General features: G+C 43.5%; 1 protein-coding gene across 4 annotated transcripts in view; it reads left to right on the forward strand.

Moving 5' to 3' along the window:
* The window catches only part of NCAM1 (neural cell adhesion molecule 1), a 397,179-nt gene that overhangs the window by 278,574 nt on the left and 92,029 nt on the right, over positions 1-26,576 (forward strand). For 3 of the 4 annotated variants that reach the window (XM_088443021.1, XM_088443025.1, XM_088443024.1), the window contains exons 2-8: positions 2,317-2,391; positions 3,062-3,271; positions 13,148-13,291; positions 13,418-13,555; positions 18,560-18,677; positions 20,346-20,509; positions 21,685-21,827. In XM_088443021.1, coding sequence (XP_088299147.1) covers positions 2,317-2,391; positions 3,062-3,271; positions 13,148-13,291; positions 13,418-13,555; positions 18,560-18,677; positions 20,346-20,509; positions 21,685-21,827 — 992 coding nt within the window. The remainder of the gene's footprint in view (positions 1-2,316; positions 2,392-3,061; positions 3,272-13,147; positions 13,292-13,417; positions 13,556-18,559; positions 18,678-20,345; positions 20,510-21,684; positions 21,828-26,576) is intronic. The other variant, XM_088443022.1, reaches the window with a different exon arrangement.

A 26,576-nucleotide genomic window follows, 5' to 3' on the forward strand; every position in this document is an offset into this window, starting at 1 on the left:
GGGTGTGAGGGACAGCCCGAAAAATCGGTAGCCTCCCACAACTTCCGGGAGAGCAGACAAGTATGATTTGTAGCCATATAAGGAGCTGCGTCAGATTCAGAGTCAGGGTCTATTTTTGTACATATGTATTGTGATCTTCTCTATTTTTTTCTACTCCAAAAAAACAACCTTAAACAATCATAAATCTGACTTTAAATTTCCATTTACAGATTATCTTAATATTAGATTGTAAATACCTGCGTGCAATTATTATGAAATAAATTGTTTTATTATATGTTGCTACTCTCTGTGTTGTTATCACCTTGTTTATGCTATAATAGGAAAATTGTTTATTTAGCTGCCTTTAGATATGGCCAGGGCCGGCTCCAGGGCTTATAGTGCCCTGTGCCGGCCGAGTGCCCTGTGACCGAAATTGGGGACGTGGCCTTATTACCATAGGCCATGCCTACTTACGTGACGTTATCTGAGGGGCGAGCCTGCATGGCACGCCTCCAATTAATGTCAGGCTGGGGGGAGTATCTCTAGCTGGGCTTTCCCCAGCCCTCTCACGGCACTGAATGGATGCCGCGCGCATGCGTGCAGCATCCATTCAGGGTCCAGGGTCCACAACCCCCCCCGAACACCCCTAAAGCCGGCCCTGGATATGGCACAAAGCTGTGCTACAGATTAAACTGTGCACAGATTTGATCCGTGTCATATCCAAGGGCAACACAACTAAACAAATCTGCGATCTAAAATAATCTACAGTATAATGATTTCAGTAAAATATGCACGGTGTCAGGTATAACCTGATACATTTATGTTGTCTGGTGGTTGAAAACCCCTTAAATAACTAATTACTTGTGAACTAACCTTGTATTGTAGAAACTCATCCCTGGCAATATGATGTGAATTCTATTTCCCCATAACAAAAATCAGAACTGCAGATTATAATTCATAATGAGTCTGGGCATAATAGATTCCTATATCCCTGAGCCCTAAAATGTTTATTCCTGTCTCTTTCCACATTAAGGCCTGTCCTTCATAGGGAATGAGTTGAATTATATTATTGTGTTTAATAATGGATAGTGGAAGAGAGGTAATTCATTACAAAGAGGAAGTGGAACAATCAATTAGTAAAACACTGGAGTTGAGTTAGATAATGTTTTCATTGCTATTGTTCATTTCCAGCTTTAGTTATGGAGATTGAATATTATTTCCGCATTAATTATTTTCTGAAGTTACAAAAATAATGTACGGCCTTTAAAAGCTGTGGAGATGAGCTCTTCTTACCGCTGAAAACTAATACTGTTCTTCCTGCTAGAAATATGTATTTGTAAGTAATTGCACTTAGCAACTCATCTGCACCTCATTGTACAATGAAGGGTTGGAAGGAGTAACCTTTTATTAAAGTAGATACAGATGAGTCACTGGAAGGTGACCCAGCTTGGAGTCATTTCTACAAAATTACTTTCTGTAAGCCATTTAAATCATTTTTGATTTTCCAATTTGCTTTTTGCTCACTTTTCTTTTATGTGTAAAGGGTTTCCTGATCATTTAGCTAAATGGCATACAGCCTGAGTGCTGGCAGCAGAAGGCAGCCATAAATCAGCCGTAGAGTGTTAGGGATTAAATGTTTATCATGCTGTATAATGACAAAGGGTCACCGCGGTTCCCTCAACTTATTTTATTTTTTCATCCGTGTAACCCGTTTGGTTTATGAAACTGTCCTCCTTGTCTTTAAGGGAACGTTTTATCCATAATATAAATGAATCAAGATGCTTAGCAAGCTCTTCTGCCGCTGTCACAATATGAATTAAGGGCTCATGCACACAAGCATTATTTATACCCCGCTCCCATGTTCTGTTTTTGACACGTACACAGCGGAGAGATGGATACCCACATAGAGAACATTGACGTTTATGGAGCGGTGTCAGTGCTGGATACCTGCCCGTATTTGCGAAAGGCAGATGATGGAGCAAAGACAAAGGGGAGTAGAATATGCCCTATGTTTCCGCGTCTCTGCTCTGTCACCTGCTTTGGTAAGACAGCCATAGGTATTGTAGAGGCATAACTGTGATCTGCTGTCTCTCCTCTGTTCAGGAGCAGAAATGAGTTTAAATATCGCTTATGTACACATTGCGCACACATTTTTGGATATTAGGCGCATAAATTAAAAATTTGCCTTTAGTGTGAGATTATGTGATTATTTCTTTACAAATGCTGCTTCTGCCAAGATGTAAACAACACAGATTTTTTATCTGTTTTATCTTTCGTCATTTTAAGGCCTTTTCTAAGTAGTGACCTTAACATATTTCTTCATATTTTCTGTTTCAGCAGCTCTAGAAGTTACCATTGTTCCCGATCAAGGAGAAATAGGCCTCGGGGAATCGAAATTCTTCTTATGTCAAGGTATGGGTCTTCAAAACCCATTTAATCCCTGAAATGTTGCAAAGATATTTAGAAAAATAAATATGTGAGTTAATATTTATGTTGCCCACCTGATTAGTGTCCGTTTAGGATCCCACCAGGTTACTGTTCAGAAGGAGGCCTGCTTTATTTACATAAAGTATTACAATCCCCATTACTAGAGAACCAAATTTATCTTGGCTAAATTGTAGCTCTACTCATGTTATTCATTGTTCTCTTGGCACTTAGGGGGCCATTCAGTTGTTTTGTGGGCGGCGATAATTAATGGGCGCCCAGTGTTGCAATTAAATTGATCTGGGCACCAGGGCACCCATTAATTATTGCTGTCTTCATGCCCTATTAGACTGGGTTTAGCCGTGTAAAATGGCTAAACTGGACTAAAGTCCTGCTTAGGATGCCCAAACTGCTGTTTGGGTGCCATAACCATGGGTTTATCGCACATTTTTGCTCACACCATAATGAGGGTGCAAGCAGAAATGCCAGCAGCGGCTCTGTCCAGCGCCCTAAAAAAATAGCCCCCTTAGAATCACCCCCTTCATGCTTTGAAAATGTATAAAATTTATGAAAATGTCTGAAAATTTAAAAATGTCTAAGTGCCTGTAGATTCGCTGACCAGGTTTGTGCCTTTCTTTCCTTCTTTCCTGTGTCTCAGTAATCGGGGAAGCAACTGAGATCTACTGGGAATCTCCCACCGGTGAAAGGTTAACCAACCAACAACAGATCTCAGTAGTGAAAAGTGATGACTACTCATCAACTCTTACCATTTACAATGCCAGCATTCAGGATGCTGGGACCTACAAATGTATCGCTACCAACCCAGAAGAGGGACGATCGGAAAGCACTGTACAGCTCCAGATTTATCGTAAGATTTGCTTTACTTTATTACCTTCATTTCCTGGATAGTACAGATAACACAGTAAATCAAAATATAAGTAGAAATAAATTGATTCCTTCATCCAAAGTGTGTTCCAAAGCATAAAAAAAGTTTTACTACAGAAAAAACCCCATCTAGCAAGCCTAATAACTCAGCATCAATAATGTACTTGAACAAAGACAGTTTATGCAGAAGTACTGACAAAAGAGGGGATAGAAGAAGGACAGAAGGGGGCATAATGAATATATTAAAATAAGACAGTTCATTGACAATTAGTGACATCAGTCATTGTTACTCAGTGTTTCATTGGGCAATCCTTAATTCTTTCCAAGAGTTGTTATCACGGAATATCATGGGAATTGTTTTTTTTGTGATGTAAATAAAATACAAAGCTCTTCCCTTTTAGTAATGTGTGCTTAATAAAGTTGAGTGCAAACTTGTCTAAATTAGGTATTTTCTTCTGTTCTCTATTTGAAGATATTGAAAAGCCACTGAGTAGGGTGGCATGGCTGGTGGGCATGGAGTAGGTCACGTGTTATATTGCTTTCCAGCCATAACATCCTGTCGGGTATCCGGTGGCCACCTCTGCGTTCTTAACTTGTCTCTCCTGGCCTGCTGTAATCTCCTCTGCACTCCTGGGCTATGTGCTCTCCTCTCCATACCCGCTGCTGCAGTGTCCATCAGGCGGTGTATCTGGCCTCCTGTCACCTCCAGCAGGGTGCTGCTTTCTCCTGCACTGATGGGATTAGTGCTCTGATGATTCAGCTCTGCCTCTAGCGGTGTGGTGTGGGCTACCTCTGCACTCTTGACTAGTCTCTGGGACTTTCCTTGTTGTCTATGGGAACAGGCATCCTGAGGCCCTGGAGCTTCATCTGGCTGCCATCTTCCCTGGATGTGCACAGCTGGTGGATCTCACTGTGTGAATCCGCACTCTCCTGACCCTGTGATTATGATGTCCTGGTGGCTTTCTTCTCTTCCAACTTTGATCCAGGGGTGTTCTGGGCTATGGGCTGCTCTGATTAGCCCTGGACTGTGTATATTGCTTATTTGGTTTCAGTAAGATCCCTGCTGCTGTCATTTTGTTGTATTGGCACTTTTTCTCTTCTACACAGGTACCAGTTGTTGCTGGCTCTGCCTGCCGCTATCATGATCAGAAAATCCCAAGCAGCTGCTAAATTAGAAACTTATGTGAGATCCACCCCTATACGGATCCTGGTTCCTCTTCTACTGATTCCCAGGCTTCTCATGATTCCGCGTTGCCTGCTCTTACAGGATCTGATGCTCCAGCACTCCAAAAGGAACAACTGCTGTGGGCTGACGGACCATATCATGAAGATCCATATTGATTTGTCTCTGATGCAACAGGAGATGCAAAAAATGCGAGATCGTATTGAAGAGACTAAACAATCAAAAATCCACTTGTTCCTGGGCGTTTGACAGCATTGGAAACTCAAATGGCGGCCTGCTAGCAGACGTTCGTAGATATTGAAGGATGACTCAGTCGCAACAATATTAATTTGGTTAGTTTACCTTAAAAGCCAGATGGATCAGATACGGAATGCTTCTTACTTCTTCTTGCTTCATCTTGCTTCTTCATTGCAAAAATTCTGCTCTAAGAAGACGGGGATACTGTGCCATGGCTTGCTAGGATCAGGGGTCCCTTGGAGTATAATGGTAAATGGATTGCCATTTATCAGGATTTCTAGACAGAAGTACAAAAATGTAGCGCCAAGTTTCTTCACATTGACGCTTGCGGGACCTGCAACCTATATGCCATGATGTTCCCTGCCTACTTGAGAGTTGTGTGATGCAGTAGGTCTCATTTCTTTAACTCTCCTAAGGATGCTGTTATTTGGCTCGACCTTCAGGTCCCTGGACATGGAGGTTCCCCTGGCTGACAGTTTATACCCTAAATATCCTGTTATGCTAATTGTGATACTGGGGGAGATGCAAGAAGCGTTGAAGCGGTATCAGTGCACGTTATGTGCACTGATACCGCTTCTCCCCGGTGCTAGGCGCCCCTGTCATTATCAGCGCTGCTATCTACAAGATAGCAGCACCGTTCCGCCTGCTGCAGCTGTTGCTATCGACAGCTACAGCCTGGCGATGTCCTATCCCCACAGCAGGGACAGCATTGTCCCTGCTGCTGTCCCTGCAGCACTGACCCTCCAGGGCTGCACATGGGATCTCGCAATACTTGCGAGATCCCGCGCATGCTCAGTGGAGCCAACCGGGACTGAGACACAGCGCATCAGAACTAGGCAGATGCGCTGTGTACTCAGGCAGGGATTGCCGGAGGGGGGAGTTACCACCAGGGGTGCCGAGAGGGGGGGTAGCAGGTACAAATTACCCGGGCTTCCTGAGGGGCCCGGCGGGGACCCGGGTCCGCCGCCGCCCCCCCTCCCTCACAGCAGCCCAGCACACAGTGTGTGCTGAGCTGCAGTGGGAGACTGCTCATGGCTGTTGAGCAGCAGCCACAGCAGTCTCCTCTACCTGTGGGGGGAAGCGATCATACTGATTGTGTCCCCCCCTGGCTTTTCGCCGGGCTGAGGGAGCTCAGAGCGCCCCCCTCACCAGCACGCAGCAGCGCTGAAAATCTCTCTTTTTTTTCCCGAAGGGGGCATGGCCACGCCTCCTGCGATTAGGCCACGCCCCCTGTTACCCGGGCCCTGCTGTTACCCTTGACTTTTGTCACCCAGAGGAGCCTTCTTTTAGAAATTTAATCCCTTTTGGTTGACACAGATAGGGGCGGCCTCTTCTGGCAGATTGGAATGGATTTTTTGAAGATAATTCCCTTGAGGTTAATCCCACATTGATATGAGATACCTTTAAGGTCTTTCTTTGGGGCACTTTGATTTTCAGAGTGGCTCAGTTAAGAGCATTTTATAGATAGCGTGAGATGGATCTAGAATGGAGGAGCTGGGCTATGGAGCAAAATATATAGTGGGCCGGCTTGTGGCAGATAGAGTTGAATGGCTTATTGTCCATAGAGAGTGGACTGATTTACTTATTAACAAATCCAGACATAGGCTCCTCTTTTCTGCCCATGACCTCTACAGGCTGATTGGACCAGCAGGTTTATGACCTTTATGGCTCGAGATGGGGCTACCCTTCCTACTGTGCATAAGCTGATTAGTAAAGATGCTGTTACCAATGCTGCTACTCCTTCTATAGCAGGGGTGTTGTATGATTATTTTGTGCATGTCTATCCCTCCCGGGATCACTACTCTCAGACTGATCTGGATTGCTACTAGGATCAGGTTTCCTTGCCCTCTTTGTCATCTGCCAGTCAAGCTTTTTGGACTCCCTCATACCCTCTGATGAGCTGAAGAATGCCTTTGGGCTACTTTATCCCTAAACTCTTGGAGATGTTTAATGCTGTTTCTGAGGTTTACTCTTTACCTCTTTACCATTAATAGTTGTCCTCCCCAAGCCTGGTACAGATCCGGCTTTTCCGAATTCCTACCATCCTATTTTCCTGTTATTCACGGATGTCAAAACTTTAGCCAAGTTACTGACAATTCAAATAAGGTGATTTTGGAGATTGTTCATCCTGATCAAACTGGCTTTATGACAGGGAAATCAACTCTGATTAATATTAGACGTCTTTATTCCTATATTCAGTTAAGTCATGTTGACCGTGAAGCTGCTTTGGTGGTGTCCCTGCATGCTTCAGTAAAGTGGCCATTTCCTTGGGCTGTGCTCTCCCAATTTGAGGTGGAACGTTTCTCGGATGGATAAAACTTTTGTATTCTTGTCCTGCAGCTAGGGTTCCTGATAAGTTTGTTACTGCTTCTTTTTCCCATGAGACGTGGTGTTTACCATGGTTGCTCTTTGTACCTGTCCCTATTTGCCCTTGCCAGAGAGCCACTATCCTGTGCAATACATGATCCACCTGCTATCTCTGGACTTTTGGTCTTGGGCTCTGAGGAGAATATTGCACTCTTTGACGATGATATGTTACTGTTCCTGTCATATATGAAAGTTCTCTTCCAGCTTTTTTGCCAATGGTAGTTCGTTTGTCTCTGGTGTTGCCTATCCTACCCACTCTGTCTCACCCATATAATTATAACATCCCTCTACGTTGGTGTACACAATTCAAGGAATACATAGTGGCTGCGTATGTATCCCTGAATGTTCAACTCAAATTGATTACCTTAAAAATAAGTCCCATATCTGGCAGAAGCTTTCTCTTTAAGTCATGGGAAGTGTGAACCTGGTGAAAATGATTATCCAACCTAAAATGTTATACATCCTACAGCGCCAGTTTACCTTCCGCTTACTTTATTCTCATAGACAGCTAGGTGTATTACCGCTTTTTTCTGGGATAAAAAGCACCCCCATATTGCGTATAAGACATTATGTAGATCCTGGGGTGGAGCTGGCTTAGCACTCCCTAATATGAAACTTTATTACTTGACTGCACAGTTGGTACAATTGAGAGAGTGAGTGGCCATGCCGGAGTGTGGGGATGTGCATTGGCCACTGCTTCGGCAGGCTGATATAAGAATTACTCCTTTGCAGTTGCCACTTACTGAGTCCTCCCTTTCATGCTGTGCTCCCATTCTGGTACAGGCACGCAAAATCTGGTTGGGTGCTGACAGCACAGATCCCTGCTCTCCTCTCTGGGGGAATTCTGCTTTCTCTCAATTGAAGGGTAGCTCGCTATGGTCTTCTCATGACATTTCTAGTATTGTCTTTTATACCGAGATGGGGCCTTGTGCTCCTTTGCCCAACTTAGTGCTGACTTTGGTCTTCCTAAAATGAAGTCCAATAGATATTTGCAACTTTTTCATGACACTCAATGCACAGTTGGGAGAGGGGTGAGGGTGCTCCAGTTTTAGTACCAGGGAGTTTACAGTCCTTATGACTCAAATGGGCGGTGGACCTTGATCCTAACTCGGATGTAGAATGTAACCTTGTTCTTGGTTCTTCGCATACAACTATTGCCTATTCCCAATTTTAGCAGATTCAACTATATATTCTTCAGAGTCTATTGGACGCCTGTACATTTGGGAAACCCGTGATCCTTGGTCTCCACTGCCTGTCCTAAAGTGTCTGCTGCTTTGGTCTTGTCCACTGGTTGCTGATTTCTAGTCCAAGGTCCTGGCCTGTGTGGCTGACTCTTGGATTTGACTGTTTTAGTTTACCCTGAGTACATGTTTATGTGGATTGGGCATTGCAGATACATTGAGCCTCTATTTACTTACTTATGTTACTTTACTTTTTTCTCTAGCGAAAGTATGTATTACTACTAGGCATTGGATAGCTCCTCAGGTTTCCTCTTTTGCCTCTTGGATTGTCCTAGTTAACTCCACAGTGTCTCATGAGAGGTTTATGTAGACTAAAATAAAATGTCCTTCTAGATTTGATACAATATGGTTCCTTTGGTAGTCGGTAAAGCATGCCATGGATCTGGACTGTCCTCCTGCTTAATTTTACTTTCTTGTGTCCTGTGGGTGTTCCCACCACCTACTTGTGCATGTTTGTGCTGTTACTGGATTATACTCTGGTTTAGATGGCTATATTGTTTTTATTTAATCCTAGTGTTCTTCTGTTACAGTATGTTGTTTGTTCTTGGAGAGTCAGTTTTTCTTGAGCTCTTTTACCTCAAAGTCTTGATTTATACATTGTATGCTTTGTTATTCCTATTTTTTTTTTTTTTCTGGAAATTTTGAAAAATTTTCAATAAAAATATCCATTTAAAAAAAGAAAAAATTACTTAGTAACAAAACTTATTAACAGTGGGTAACAATATTTAGCGCACTCCGCTGTTCACCACAAAATAAAAAAATAAAGTAAGCTTGACGAATGGATGAATTATTTTTCTTTCTATTGTCCCACATCACATATATGTAAAATATAAAAAGAGAATATCCACATAGAGTTTCAACCCCTCTGTGTTTCAGTCTGTCTGTCCGTTGGAGTGTGCACAGAATAGCTTTTTCTACCTTAGATATAGAAAGAAAAGAGATCCCCATTCACATTCAACAACAACACAACATGAAGCGAAGATATAAAGGGAACACCTCAAAAAGGGAAAATCTGCTCTTATGCAAACGCATTTCAAATTACCGAAACTGACAATGGAGTGCTTCCTGTTTGCGTCTCAACTTCTGGAGATGACAGTGCTGATGACTAATGCAAAAAAATGCTGATCAGACTCCAGTCTTACTATCCCTCCAGTCTCATGCATAGGAAAAAATGCTGATCAGACTCCAGTCTTACTATCCCTCCAGTCTCATGCATAGGAAAAAATGCTGATCAGACTCCAGTCTTACTATCCCTCCAGTCTCATGCATAGGAAAAAATGCTGATCAGACTCCAGTCTTACTATCCCTCCAGTCTCATGCATAGGAAAAAATGCTGATCAGACTCCAGTCTTACTATCCCTCCAGTCTCATGCAAGGAAAGCATAGCCCAGAGTAGATTTCAGTGATCAGCCATGTGTGTCTGATAGACCACAGGCTGATCACTCTACAAAATAAATAGTTAAAATAGAATATAAATCAAATAAAACTTACTTGAATCCAGGGATCGGTGATCACTATCTACTTGTGTGTGACCTGATCAGCTGATCTGTGTGAACTCAGGGCCTGATTCAGAGCCGGACGCTCTGAAAGAGAGCTCGATCTGAATCAGGGCGTCCCTTTCTTTTTTTAAAGACGGCCTCCTGACCGCTCGCATAGCTGTGGGTGAACATCGTGACCATCGTGCTTGCTACGAGACCCTTGCGTTAGGGTCTTGTGGCCGCAAGCCCTAGTGAACTTCCTGCTCTAATAGAGCAGGAAGTCCACCTACTGACATCACGAGTGATGGCAGTAGGGCCGCCCACAAACGGCAGGCGTTCCTTCGGGAATGCCTCCGTTTGTGCAGCCACCCCCCCCGCCCCGCCTACAATACGGGGCGAGCTGTCGATCAACATCGACAGCTGCCCCTTTTGTAGTGAGTCCCGGAGCGAGAGAATTTCTCTCTTGCTCCGGGGCTCGTGCATTCGCATGCCGGCTTCGGCGTGCGCATGTGCAATGGGGGACCATCGACCCGCTGTGCGCTTGTGAGCGGGTCTGAATCAGGCCCTCAGCTCAGATGCCTGCCTGGACTTTCACATGATCTCACCCAGCTACTGTATAGAGGTGTGGGTACTAATTATATGAGCCCGGACTTGCTGGAGGGGCCCGGGACCACTGCATCCCACTCCCCTTTTTACCTGTCAGCAGAGGGGTAGCTGGCAGTGTATGTGCAGCACAGTCTCAGGGTATTTTTTGCTTGGAGTGGATTTGCAGGCACAGAGCTTTCTCACAAGCTCTGTCCCTGCATTTTATATTTAGCGGTCTATTTACTAAGCAGTGTTAGGAGACAGAGTGAAAAGTGATAAGGTGCCAGCCAATCAGCTCCCAACTGCCATCTCACAGGCTGTGTTTTAAAAATGACTGTTGGGAGCTGATTGGCTGGCACCTTATAACTATCTTATCACTTTTCACTCTGTCTCCTAACACTGCTTAGTAAATAGACCCCTTAATACTGTACATTCTTACCATGTATTCAAATAGCGCATTGCGAATTTGGGCAAATTTATCACATCCCATCCGCATTTGAGATGCGGATTATGATAAATATGCCTGTTAGACATACAAAATAGGGACAAAATGCCCACGTGTGGGTGAAACTCATACTGCTTTAATGTAGACAAACTTGGAGCAGTTGGGAGTTATGCTTAATATTCAGTTTCAGATCTGTCAACCCACTAAATCCTTGCTTATACCTGACTGCTCCTGATATGTGTATTTGTTTTCTGCACAAGAAACTCGCCTTTTTCCTGTAGTACTGGTTTAAGTAACCAATGCTCCCTTTTCTGTAACAATATAAGCCACAGTAGTTATATATAAACTAGCTGAACTACCTGGCATTGCCTGAGTTTAAATATTCAAGTTATTAGTTTTATTATGTGATGTTGTCCAAATCCATACAGTGGAAACCCAGAACATGCTCCCCGGGTCAAAGCTCTGCACGGCGTACACCAACGGGAGGTCCGACCAGGACCCTAACCTCTTTTAAATCTGTCTAGGATCCAACTGGACCACCTTGCGTTGGTTTCATCCCAATTGGTGCAGGGGTGTGCCCGAATGCATAACTGGCAAACAAATAAACAAACAGACCAATAAATTATACATACAAGTTTTGTCGCTTTGCCGCTTTGTGGTCTAATAGCTTACTTTTTTCAATGCTAATTAACCATGTAAGATTCGGCAGCTTTACCTTGAGAGCAGTGGCGTAACTAGGGCAGGGCGAGCGGGGTGCGTGCCCTGGGCGCCGTTGGACCGGCGGCGCGGGGAGGCACCGCCGGCCACGGTACCGGCCCGTCCGCCCTAGTTAGCCAGTGTAGCGCCGACCGCAATGAGTTTACAAGCCTAGCGCCGGTCCTGTGCCGGTCCTGTGCTTCACACCTGAGCCCGTTCCCTCTCCCTGAGCGCTTGCCCAATAGCGCCAGGAGGCGGGCTCAGGCTGTGCATAACACACGCATCGCCGCCAGCGCTGGCAGCGATGCGTGTGTTAAACAGCAGCCAATGAGAGTCAGATAGACTCTCATTGACTGCTGCAGCACCCACTGCTGCAGCACCCACTGCAAGAGCCGGACGGAACAGTGGGTAATGGGACTAACGTCATGACGTCTGTCCCATAATGCTGAGCGCGCCAGCCCGGGAGGACTGGCGGGCGGCGGCGGCGGGAGCGGCGTCGCGGACCGGAGCAGCAGCAGCGTGGATTCAGGTAAGTATATTTTTTTATATATAATTTTTTTAACCTATCTGCACTACTGGGGGCACAACGGGGGAGGGGGGTGGCTACTACTGGGGGGACCTCTACTGGGTGTGGGATCACAACGGGGGAGAGGTGGCTACTGCTGGGGGCACCATTATTGGGAGGACCTCTACTGGTGGGGGGGCTACTACTGGGGGCACTTAATCGGGAGGGGGAACCTCTACTGGGGACTACTACTTGGGGGAGAACTACCACTCGGGGCATTATAAAAGGGGCCTACTACTAGAGGAACTGCACTCAGGGGACCACTACTGGGGGCAATAACAGGAAGGGCCACTACAGGGGGCACTGGATAGGGGGGATCACTACTGGGTGCCTGCATAAAGGATCACTACTGGGAAAACTGCATGGGGGGGGACTACTACTGGGGGCACTATATAAAGGGCACTGCATAGGGGGGGACTACTACAGGGGGCACCATATAAAGGGCACTGCATAAGGGGATACCGCTACTGGGCGCACTGCATTGTGGGGACTGCTACTGGGGGCACTGCATAAGGGGGAACACTACATGGGGCACTGCATTTGGGGGGGCCACTACTGGGGGTACTGAGTAAGGGGAACTAATTGGGGGCTGTATAAGGGGGACCACTACTGGGGATACTGTATAAGGGGCACTACTATGGGCCTGCATAAGAGGGACCACAACTGCATACTGGGGGTACTGTATAAGGGGTGCTACTGGGGTTAAGGTGCATATGGATAGGAATGTTCAGTGTGAAAATAAAGGGGTGTGTCATGTTGACACGCCCCATTTTTAAGGGACCACGTCCATTTTTGCCACGCACGCCTTTGCCGCGCGCACATCGGGGGGGGGGGGGGGGCTCCCTTTTCAAATTTGCCCTGGGCTCCAAATACCCTAGTTACACCACTGCTTGAGAGCTGTGGAAGACATTCACCAACAAACAAACAAAGAAATAAATTCCTTTTATATTTATATACACTATATATACATATATATATATATATATATATGTCTATAGTTAACTCTGTAGCTGCACAGGTCTCTGACACATGTCACATAAATGTTATTTATTTTCTTTTCAGAGAAATTGACCTTTAGGAACGCGCCCACCCCACAGGAGTTCACAGAAGGAACAGACGCTGTTGTCATCTGCGATGTATCAAGCTCTATCCCCTCAGTCATTATCTGGAAACACAAAGGCAAAGATGTGACTTTCAAGAAAGATGGTAAGCATGGACGTAATTTGGGTATTACTGAGCACTGTGTATGTGCAATTTACAGTCTCCATCATGTTTACCGCACATAGAGGACAATATTAATTGCCTCCCTCTTCTGATCTCCTTTCCCCACAGCCCGATTTGTTATGTTGTCCAACAATTATCTTCAGATCAGGAACATTAAGAAGACAGATGAAGGAACGTATCGATGTGAGGGACGAATACTAGCACGTGGAGAGATCAACTTCAAGGATATTCATGTTGTAGTGAATGGTGCGATAACTCTAGGAAATGTTTCATATTTGTGGTTACACAGTGACACCCATAATAATTGTGTAATAATATGTAATAAACTTTGATCCTGGGCCCCCCTTACTGTAGTCTTGGTGCCCCTGTAACATTATTCCCCCATTATTCCTGTATTCATAGATCTGCAATGTAGCATTATCCCCCACGTCCCATGTTCCTATTGTACCATTGCCCATGACACGCAGACTGTGTTTCCTGCTACTGCTGATCAGCACCCACAGAGATCAGAGGAATAGTGTTCAGAGTTGATGCATGTGACCATGCTAGTTAAGCAGTCGGGTATCTATAATGGGTGCAGGGTGTGCGATCCATGCACCCATGTTTTCTAATACCTATCTGGAGACCCAAGTCAGGAGGTGCTGCGGTCGTTTTGTGAATACGTAAAAAATAAAAAATGCCAGAAACGATAGGGGGGTGGGTGCGCGATAGTGCCAGGGGCGTCTTAAGAGAGGAGGGGGCCCGTGTGCACTCTCCGTGCGGGGCCCCCTCCTCTCTCCCCGGTGCCCGGTAGCCGACTGACGCGGCTTCCAGCCACCGGAGCATTAGTAGATTCCGGGCACTAGTGTGTGCTCGGAGTCTACTGCGCATGCGTGGAACGCCAGAAACATGGCCGCGGCGGCCATTTTCTGGAGTTCTGAGCAGTGCTGACACCCGATCTGGGACCACGGACAGGTAAGTTTAAACTAATATGGGTGCAGGGTGTGAGGTGCGGGGCCCCCCTGGACACACTGCACCCATTATAGATATGCCACTGGGTAGGGCGGGCACTAGGAGCGGGCCCCCCTTACCTTTCTGCCAAGTGTCCAGGCCCAGGACTCTCGTCCAGGCAGTCCCCTTCTGGTTGTGCTTATGTTTGTCCACACATTTTATGATAGGCAAAACCACTGCTGGTGGTTTCCAATAACATTAACCATGAGTTTGATTTGGTGCTGGGCCACCAACTGGCGGCAACCCTGCAAGTGCCCCGCAACACCCCAGGGTGCCACGCACACGGAGGTAATAAATAATTATAATAACAATGTTCTTTACTGGTGGACTATTGGTCCCAGCACACCTGCTGGGACATGATAGCACTTGGAGTACCACAAATGCCAGCATGACCAGGCATCTAGTGTCAGCTGGCTACTTTAATCCACATGTAAAAAAAAAATATATATTATATATATATATATATATATAAATATTAAACAAAATACAGGACACAACCACCAAATGTTTTAATATTTTAATTTGCCTGGGGGGAGATATATAACAACATATAATTGGATATACAGTGACTCATAGGGAGAGGGGCACTAATACAGTGGGGTCCCATTGGCACTGGTGGTGGACACTGATACTGGGATCTGCTACTATTATTACCAGCAGGGGGTGAGGGGTGATAATACTGGGGATCTTTTCCCACTGGGGAAGCTATTTTTACTGGAGGTTGGGAAGTCATTTGACAATGGGGGCCTATGGACACGGGTGGGGTGTAAAACACCCCATAAGGGTTCTATGTATGTGTATATATATATATATATATATATATATATACAGGTCCATAAATATTGGGACATTGACAGAATTGTTATATTTTGGCCTCTATTCACCACCACAATGGCTTTGAAATGAAACAAACAAGATGTGCTTTAACTGCAGACTTTCAGATTTAATTTGCGGGTAATTACATCCAAATCAGGTGAACGGTGTAGGAATTACAACGGTTTCTATATGTGCCTACCACTTTTTAAGGGGCCAAAAGTAATGGGACTATCTACTCAAAAGCTATTTCATGGACAGGTGTGGGCTATTCGCTCGTTATTTCATTATCAATTAAGCAGGTAAAAGGTCTGGAGTTGATTCTAGGTGTGACATTTGCATTTGGAATCAGTTGCTGTCGACTCTCAATATTAGATCCAAAGAGCTGTCACTATCAGTGAAGCAAGCCATCATTAGGCTGAAAAATCAAAACAAACCCATCAGAGAGATAGCAGAAACATTAGGTGTGGCCAAATCAACTGTTTGGAACATTCTTAAAAAGAAAGAACGCACCGGAGAGCTCAGCAACACCAAAAGACCCGGAAGACCACGGAAAACAACTGTGGTGGATGACAGAAGAATTATTTCCCTGGTGAAGAAAAACCCCTTCACAACAGTTGGCCAAATCAAGAACACTCTCCAAGAGGTAGGTGTATATGTGTCGAAATCAACAATCAAGAGAAGACTTCACAAGAGTGAATATAGAGGGTTCACCACAAGATGTAAACCATTGGTGAGCCACAAAAACAGGAAGACCAGATTAGAGTTTACCAAACAACATTTAAAAAAGCCATTACAGTTCTGGAACAACATCCTATGGACAGATGAGACAAAGATCAACTTGTACCAGAGTGATGGGAAGAGAAGAGTATGGAGAAGGAAAGGAACTGCTCATGATCCAAAACATACCACCTCATCAGTGAAGTATGGTGGTGGTAGTGTCATGGTGTGGGCATGTATGGCTGCCAATGGAACTGGTTCCCTTGTATTTATTGATGATGTGACTACTGACAAAAGCAGCAGAATGAATTCTGAAGTGTTTTAGGCAATATTATATGCCCATATTCAGTCAAATGCTTCAGAACTCATTGAACGGTGCTTCACAGTGCAGATGGACAATGACCCGAAGCATACTGCAAAAGCAACCAAAGAGTTTTTTAAGGCTAAAAAGTGGAATGTTATGCAATGGCCAAGTCAATCCCCTGACCTGAATCCTATTGAGCATGCATTTCACTTGATGAAGACAAAACTAAAGAGAAAATGCCCCAAGAACAAGCAGGAACTGAAGACATTTGCAGTAGAGGCCTGGCAGAGCATCACCAGGGATGAAACCCAGCGTCTGGTGATGTCTATGCGTTCCAGACTTCAGGCTGTAATTGCCTGCAAAGGTTGTGCAACAAAGTATTAAAAAGTGAAAGTTAGATTTAGGATTGTTTAGTTTGTCCCATTACTTTTGGCCCCTTAAAAAGTGGGAGGCACATATAGAAACCGTTGTAATTCCTACACCGTTCATCTGATTTGGATGTAATTACCCTCAAATTAAATCTGAAAGTCTGCAGTTAAAGCACATCTTGTTTGTTTCATTGCAAAGCCATTGTGGTGGTGAATAGAGGCCAAAAAATAAAAATTCTGTCAATGTCCCAATATTTATGGACCTGACTGTGTATATATATATATATATATATATATATATATATATATATATATACACAAGGGCTGTTTGAAAAGTAATGAGACTGATTTTTTAAATCAGAATCAGATGACTCCACAGGATATGAAAATTTTTCTTTCTCAAAGTAGTGTCCTTCACATTCAATACATTTTTTGCAGCGTTTCAACAACGAGTCAAACACATGCAGTAGACTGTTTTGTGACATCACTTAGTGTTGCAGCTGTGGCATTTTTCACTCCATCATCTGTTGAGAACTTCTTTCTGTGCAGTTGTTTTTTTCATGGTTGGGAATGGCCAGAAATCACAGGGCGCTAAGTCCGGGCTATATGGAGGGTGTTCCAGTGCTGTCCCATTAATTTAATCAGTTCTGCCAATGCAACAGCAGCAACAAGTGGTCGGGCATTGTTTTGGAGCAAAAACCACTGTTTCCTCAGCAAATGTGGTCTTTTCTTCCTCATGGCTCCACGCAAATAGGTTTTAAAGATGTTTGCATAGTAGTCACCATTAATTGTCTGTCCATGGGGAACCCAGTGCTGTAGGATCATACCATGCGCATCAAAGAACAGCAGACGCATGACTGTACACGCCGAAGGAATGACACAGAATTTTTGGGCGGAGGCGAATTTGCGCGTTTCTATACACTGGACTGTTATTTGTATTCCGGATATTAATGATGAATCCACAATTCGTCACACGTCACAATCGATGTTAGGAAATTGGGTCTCCTCTCTGACATTTGAACAGTGTTCTTGCACGATTCAACTCTTCCCATCTGCTCTTCTGTGAGATTTCTGGGTACCCATCTGGCACACACGCGATGCATTTTCAGTTCCTTTGTCACAATATGCTGAACCCGTTTGAATGAGATGCCAAGTGAAGCTGAAAGTTTGCGCAAAGTTACCTTCTGTCATTTTGCAACATCTCCGCAGCTTTGGTAATGTTGACATCTGTAACCACGGTGGATGGTCCCCCAGAACGCAATGTCAGTCACTCGCGTATTACCCTCTTTGTAGTGCTTCCACCACCGAAATACTGCAGCACGGCTAATTGTTTCTCCACCGTATGGTTGCCGTAACATTTCAGGAGTTTCATTTCTACTCTTTCCAAGTTTAACACAAAATTCAATCACACATCACTGACATAATCTCACAGACACGTCTTTGTCATCCGCTATGACGAAACGTACGAAGATCTTCCACATGCTGTGACCAAACAAAGAAGACTACGGCAGTCCAACCGCAGGTTCAGAAACATCAGTGTATGAGCTTCACAATAACCAGCATAGTGTTGCTATGTTACTACGGGACAGAAAAAGGCTGTGTTATCACTTTTCACTCGGCACTCGTGCGTGTGTGTATATAATAATTTTATTTTTTTTGCTAAAATATTTAAAAATATTTGTAAAAAACTTTATTACTGAAAACTACAATTTCTCACTGTATTTTTTGGGAAAATAATTGTCATTTAAGTGCTTAAAAAATAAGAATTTAATCGAAGCAACTCTAGTGAGTGTTGGCCTGTTTCTGTACACCATAGGCTGGATGTCTGCTGACCTGATCTCATTTTATTGCTGTTTTGGGTTCCCCAGCTTCTCTGGGAATCTCTATCATATATATTTTAAAGATATATATTATTTACTTATGATTCATAACACCTGTTCCTATGAATATTTAGCAACAGTCTTTATTTTTAACAAAATAGATCACAATCTTATTACTCATATGAAACTTCAGAATAATTTTCCTTTGGGATTTGTCCTTTTTCTCTCTCTTCAGTTCCTCCCACAGTGCGAGCCAGGCAGCTGGTTGTCAATGCCACCGCCAACGTTGGGGAGTCAGTCACCTTAAGTTGCGATGCTGATGGGTTTCCTGAGCCTGAAATAAGCTGGACAAAGTGAGTGATCAATAAATCTAATTTCCTCTCATAAACATTATTGACCCAAGAGGAGCTGCTATTCTTTATAATATGAAGACCCCACAAAAGTCTGTAGGAGATGTATAATGAAGGTGGCACCTGTTCAGTCAGTTGCTGCCTTCATTACACATACAGCATCATTTAGACCTTTCTTTGGGAGTCATGTCTTCCAGTTTCCTGGGACTACTCATACACTAAACATAGCTACACTAATGGTAATATTGCACAGGAGAAGGACCTCACCTTGCCACTAAAATATTATGGGCCCTACAACTGCCTACAGTAATGAGACTTCCAAAGGTGGACTTCCATCTTAAGCACACAGTATCAGCGCCGGCTTCTTACCCGCCTGGCAGGGGGATCTGTAATTGTGGGCATTCGCTGGATCGCAATCCTGTGCATGCGCACAAATTAGCGCACTACCCAGCTTCTAGGGACTGCATTGGCTGCAGCCCCTAGAAGCTGGCTTAATAACAGGGGAGTGGCTTCCCTTGGGAAGTGACGCAGTCTGGACTCGCAGTACCAGAGGGAGAAAATACCTGGGACAGCCTGTTCAGCAGTGATTAGCAGGGAGCACTTCCAATGGGAGGTGCGGGTGGCCGATTTTACGGGGGGGCTGCAGCCCCTACATAAATTCCACCACTGCACAGAATAAACGGCCTTATTCAGCAAAGAATGCAAAGGAGAGAATGCACGCACGATGTTGGCCGATATTTTTCACACTGTGCATGCGTACGCATCGCACCGCGCATCGCGAACTAGCCAGTGTGATCGGGTTAGTGTACGCAGACCCTTCCGATATTTATTGACAGGAAGTGCCATTTGTGGGTGGTGACGGGGGGTGGTCGGGCGAACGCAGGCGTGCCTGTGCATTGGCACGCCGTTATAGGGGCGTGCATAATTAAGGCAGTGTGGTGGCATACTCAGCCATACCGTAAGCTGTACACAGGAAGCAGACAAAATCCTGTGGCAGGTCAGGTCAACCACTATTGTGCGTATGGGTCCGATAGTTCTCGATGTTATCGATGTGTACTCTATCTTGCGTACTGATCAGGCTGAGAGTAAAGGGAGATGGGCGGCTTAATATGGGGCTGGGCATCTGCATCTTGTGCTGCGGTCTCTGTGTGTATGCATTGATTAGCATATTCTCGCAGCGGACGGGTGTGCGTGCGTCTGCTAGCGTGCGTTCTTTCTGAGTCAGGCCCTAACTTAATAGAGTGGGTTTTGTTTTTTTTAGCTGCAGTACCACCTAGAGCACAATAGCTCCACCCCCACTCCTGGGGCCCTGGTAGCTGCTATGTGCACCCCTATGTTTACTGGGGCTTTGTGGTTAGACTTTGAGGACCATTGAGATGTTTCTTTTTTTTAAGTGAAATAATATTGATACTGTAGTATAAATGTAAAAAATATAATTCAGAACGTTAATGAGTGAATAATATTGAAAACAAATGCTAACAATAGCTATTTATAGGAAATGGGGTAAGGTAGGGGGGAGAGGTGGGGATAAGCTATAGGGAACAAACACATTGCATGAATTACATTTAGTGAGATACCTAAGAGGGTAATTTGTAATAACATTTATTTTATTAGTTAAAATCATAAGTTGAACTAGTTGATCTCAAACATTAAATTCTGTGTCTGCTGCAGGAGAGGAGAAACAATAGAAGAAGCCAATGATAAATACTCCTTTAGTGATGACATGTCAGAGATAACCATTCATCTAGTGGAAAAGGACGATGAGGCTGAATACAACTGTATTGCAGAGAATAAGGCTGGTGACGGTGAAGCCACTATTCTTCTCAAAGTCTACGGTAAGGACACGTCATTAGGGATACAAGGCAGATGGAACATAATGTATTTAGAAGTTACAGTAACTGAAATCATTATCGTCATGGAAGCTGAGCAATTCTCAGAATTCATTGCAAAGTCTATTACAGCAATAATACAGTACATCAAATATTACATATCTAGGGGATGCAATCGGGAAGCAGGCCGACATTATACCGACAGCCGGCTTCCCGACTGTCATATCCTGGCGAGGGTGAAATGCCCGGCGTCTAGATGTAGACGCCGCTCATATCACCGACGCTGGGAGACGGCGCCCGGCATCCCGATCGAAGGGATGCCGGCGCCATGAGTGGACAGCCGCGGAGGGGAGGGTTAGGTACCCCCCGGGGGGACATAGGGTTAGGCACCCCCCCGGGGGACTTAAGTTTAGGCAGCGAGGAAGGGGGGGTTAGGGTTAGGCACTTACAGGGGGATTAGGGTTAGGCACTTTGGGGGAGGTTAGGGTTAGGCACCCCTAAGGAGGGTTAGGGGGGTTAAGTTAGGTTAGTCATTACTTACCTTACGACGATCGGGATTTCCAGCGCTGTTGGGCTGCCGCTGCCGGGATCTGTTCCAGTGTTGGGCTACCGCTGCCGGGAATCCAACGACTGGTATTTCATACCGATTCCATCTGTGAGCGTCGGCTTGGAGGAATTTCACCCCGTTCCTCCGTACAAAACAGCTTCAACTTTATGTTGGTGGGTTTCTTTTAATGAACTGCTCGCTTCAGGTCCTTCCACAACATTTTGATTGGATTAAGGTCAGGACTTTGACTTGGACATTCCAAAACTTTAAATCTATTATTTTTTAACCATTCTTTGGACACACACAATGACTTGTTTGCTTTGGGTCGTTGTCTTGCTGCATGACCCAGGTTCTCTTGAGATGCAGCTCATGGACAGATGTCCTGACATTTTCCTTTAGAATAATCTGGTATAATTCAGAATTCATTGTCCCATCAATGATGGCAAGTCGTCCTGGGCCAGATGCAACAAAACAGCCCCAAACCTTGATACCACTACCACCGTGTTTCACAGATGGTATGAGGTTTTTATGCTGGAATGCAGTGTTCCGCTTCTCATTTAAACCAAAAGCTTTATTTTGGACTCATCAGTTTCTTTAAACCACATTTGAAATATATATTTTCTGTCACCTTCAGCAAAACCTAAAATCACATATGTTGAAAACAAAACTGCAGTGGAACTAGATAATGAGATCACCCTGACCTGTGAGGCATCTGGAGATCCCCTACCAAGCATCACCTGGAGAACAGCCACGCGCAACATCAGTGAAGAGGAAAAGGTAAAATTGTCTTGCCTAACTCCTGTGGGTCACTGATTTATGATGTCACTGTACTCCTGACTTATGATGTCACTGGATGACATCCTGTTAGCGGGACATTGCTAGCAATTTGCAGACAATAATAAGCAGTTTGGCGAACCATTGATAAATATCTCTTTACGCTTTTTAGCATAGAATGCTACTGTAAAGAGCTGGCAATAATGACTGGCTTCACAGTTTTTCTTTACTTCATATTAACCAAAACAATGTCTACAAATCAGTGTTTATAATGCCTTTCATTAATGGTTATAAGTAATAATGCAGTACAGTTTTATTTTCTTCAGATTCCATATATTAATTTTAAAATGTACTGAATAGATATAAATAGTAATATTAATTTAAAAATGTACTGAATAGATATAAATAGTAATATTAAGGTGTGATTAATAATTAGTATACCATTGGTAATACTTAAAGAAGACCTTGGGGATCCACTGTAATTGTGCTGGTGATACATGTTTTGGGATGGTACCATAGGGTAGAAATCTTTGGTTTAAGTGATGGGTGCCAGTGACCAGTAGAGGTCACCCACTGTCTTCACTAGGGCCTACATCAATCTGATGTACTTCCATAACCTCTATTGTATAACACAAGTATTTAATGGAACCATTCGACATTCATTGCATCCTCTAAATTATATCAATGGTGATAAGGCAGTATGCAGTGGCATCATAACTGGGATTGTGCAATGACCATAAATCAGTGTGCAGTGACATCATCACTGGGTCTTAGGAGGGGAAAGCTGATGTCTGAACGCTGGACTGAGAATTGCGAGGAAATGCGCTTGGTGTCCTTCAGTGGCCGCCATTTGTTTTCACAAACAAATGTAAGTATTCACAGAGAGCACCACAGCAACTGTGTGCGGATGGATTGTCACTGTGACAAAGGCAAAAATAATCAGCAGTTTTGACGTCATTAACAGCACAAAATGTACCTCACATAATATATATATATATATATTTTTTTATAATTGGTCTCCCATAATTTTCCACCAGTATTTAACCTTAAACCATGACTAGAGAATGATTGATAAAACAAATATCACCCCCATATAAGGACCCCTATAATTTTATAAAGCCATTTTAATCCTATATGGCTGCAAGAGGGGAAAAAAGTTTTTCATTTTAATTTGTTTTTTCTCTGATCAGTCTGGATTTTTATGATGTACCTGATACCTACAAACGATGGAGGCAGGCATTTTGTGGGCTTACCAATATCACATTATCAATATTAAGCTTCTTGCTTCGCAAAGAACCAGCATTGCCATGACTGAATTCATAGACTGTATTCAGTGGCGGTTCTAGGGGAGGGCAAGCAGGGCTATCGCCCCGGGGAGCTGCGGCTTGAGGCAACGGCCGCAGTCACGCTATCTAATCTAATTGTGTGGCTTTACCGCTCTGCAATTAGCATTTTCTTTGTCTTTTTTTTTACTTTTGTAGCCATGACCACGCCACCCAATTAGGCCATGCCCCATTAGCTCAGGGCGCCAAAGGAAACTGTCACCTTGAGCTCCGCAAAGGCTAGAACCAGCCCTGACTGTATTGTCAGCCCACAAAATGTCTGCCTTCACCATATGTAGATAACAGACACAATATTGAAAATCATTAAAATATTGAAAACAGGGGTGTCTGTAGAGCATTAATGAAGTGGCATGGCACTTATGTTATGGCAACCGACCACAAACTAGAACATGATGGCAGCAGCCATCATTGCTCTGGGCTGAGCTGTCTCACTTACAGTAATGGTAATTGGAAACTCCCTTCAGGTTTTGAAAGCTGGAAAACGTGTAAGATTTCGGGCAACTGTGCAAAACTACTGACTATTTTTGAAACTCTCACCTCTCCTGTCTGGCATTGTTTCCTGACCAAGCCTATGGTTCAGGGTGTAATTGTGGGGCAGAAACCTGTCTCAAACAGATATATATACAGTGATTGTTGCTCTGTGTTCTGCTTCAGTTACTGTCTTTGGTCTCTTATATTACAGTCCCCTTGTGTTTTAGTTTATACTCAAATAAAATGTTAGGGTTTGTTTTTGCAATACTGCATCTGTACACTTTACAGATCTTTATTTAGGTTTTACATACTTTGTTTGTTGCTCACTGTACAGATGTGTCCTAATGCACTATTGCTGCTGTCGCAATAAACAGCAATTCTTGGCTCATCAGGTCCCATGTGACTTGACTTGCGCTGAGCATCTTTTTCGCGTCTCATCACCCGAAGATGCATCTTAGTCGCAAACGGATGTGACAAACCGCTTCACCAGGCTGTACTGATCAATTTGATATGTGACACTTGTATATCTGTGTGCGACTGAGTCTCGGATCTGTATGCAAAGTGCTATGATGCATCGGCCACGCCTTTTTTTTTTCACACCAAGTTCCATTGTGCTTCGTATACAGACTCAGACGCTCAAGTGTTGGATATAAAATTTATCAGTACAGTCTTGGGAAGCGGTTTGTAGCACCTCATTGCAACTAATAACTAAGACGCATTTTCGGGCAAAAAAGATGCTTGTCACAAACCAAGTCACACAGGACCTGGCGGCTCACTCACACCAGGCATCTCACGCCACATTGCGTATTGAGGCTAGATGTATGAGGACACATCTGTACATCACTCTGCGTGGGGTCTGATAGTATGTCGGGAGAACTAACATTCTACAGGACGCCTCCATAACACCTCCATAACACAAAGATGGCCTCTCCACATGAGGAAGTATGAGTCCATAAAAGCTTTATTAATACATGTTTTTATTAGCTGGTTATTAACTTATTGTAACCAACCCTAAAGATATTGGTTTAACTATTAACTTTACACCTTTATCACCTACAACTCTATCTAATCATTAGCTAGCCAACACCCAGCCATATGTTCCTCTTACCGTAATGAGTTAAAAAAATACAAAACCCAAGTCTACGGTTTAGATACATATAGCAGTTCCTATAGCAGTAACACATAGCAACCGGTCCGTCATTTACTTTCATTATTCAAAATGGCACTAGATCTATCTAAGCAAACTGTTGATTTGTTTCCAAAGGTCATAATACATTTGACTTTCAGATCTTAAATCACCCCCTACTCTATCAAATATATTAGGCATTAAAGATTTCCACTAAAAACATTGCAGGTATTTTATGTAGAAATATAGTATAATACTGTAAGTGTATATTACATTTTGATTTCCATCATCATAGAAATAATTTCAGTAATTCAATTTGAAGTCAAATTTCATTTGTTCTCAATTAGACGGAACGCATCTCCACAATAATATGACTATATCATATTACATGGGAAATGACAATTTAATATTTCAGCACCACTTAATTACTAATTCCAGAAACCAATCCAGTCTATAAAATATATTATTTGTGTATGGAGTTGTGCCAAGGACATCAATATTCTTATTCTGGCTGTATTCTAATGAAACCGAGTTGTTGTTTGGTATTAGGCAAGCATTACCCTATGAAACACTTGGACGGAGCAGAGTCTGAGAGCAGCACGTGGTACCCACTGTTCCCTGGAACGGCCTGCTTCTTTCAAGTGGTGATCAAAGCGAAATACATGGATTGGCTTTAACGTTAGCTTTGCACTAGGGGATGGTGCAAGCTCTTTAAGCTTCCATTACCCTAGGTGCCGTTATTTTCAGATGTAGCAATTTTAAACAACTACAATGCAAATGTTTTCATTATCAGGCTTGTCGCATCAATGTATTCTTCATAGTTGTGCCCTCTACACAACCGTACAGCCTACATCAGCATTACATAAATAGGGTCTTTTCCATACGAATTACACAATTAGTCGACAGATACTTAAAATTGTACAAATGTGTTGTAAGAAACTTCTGCAGACTTCAGATGGGTACTAGATAGTGCACGATAGAGTACAATGATAATGTAATCTTATGCACCCATATTATTATTGTAAATGCTGACTTTCATCTCCCAGAATTGATGGTTTGCTTTTCAACTAAGTAGTTCTTAAGTAAATGGAATAGTCATAATTCAGTCATATTTCAAGCCCCATAAAGAGTCAATGAAGGTTAGCAGACTGATCGTTAACTTTCCAGCTATACAAAACATTTGGGGATTTTTTTTCACTTGACCCTTCATGGAATTCCTACAGATCCTCGGCTTGACAGAGTGTCACAGTGGTTATATTACAGTATATACTGGCAAGGAAATTTGACAAAGAAATATGTTGATAAAAGGTTAAAGGCCATCTTCTACAAAATCCCTTAGCATTTATTTATTTATTTTCATCGAGCTCATCTCTATATAAAGTTTAACCAAACTTGCTGCAGATCAGACATACATTGCATTTTTATTTTCCTGTACAAAGTTACAGTATGACAGTATCGAGCAAAGGATCAGGGGAGATTTGTCAAAGCTTAGAGAGAGATAAAGTGCAGAGAGATAAAGTACCAACCGATCAGCTCCTGACTGTCATTTTCAAACACAACCTGTCAAGTGACATTTGGGAGCTGATTGATTGGTACTTTATCGCTCCAAGTTTTGACGAATATGCCCCTGTTATGTTATTTGGGCTAGAATAGGGGCTTATACCATTTTCATGTAAATTGTGTATTTTGTGGAAAAAAATATTGGATAGAATAAATGATTGGTGTTTGAGTGAGGAATCTTCCATACATAAAAAAAAAATCACATGAGGATACACATTTTAGTTAGTGAAATCTTGTTTATATGTAAAAGCA

The sequence above is a fragment of the Taudactylus pleione genome, unplaced genomic scaffold, assembly GCF_031769625.1.
Source record: "Taudactylus pleione unplaced genomic scaffold, aTauple2 ptg000322l, whole genome shotgun sequence".
Lineage (NCBI taxonomy): Eukaryota > Metazoa > Chordata > Amphibia > Anura > Myobatrachidae > Taudactylus > Taudactylus pleione.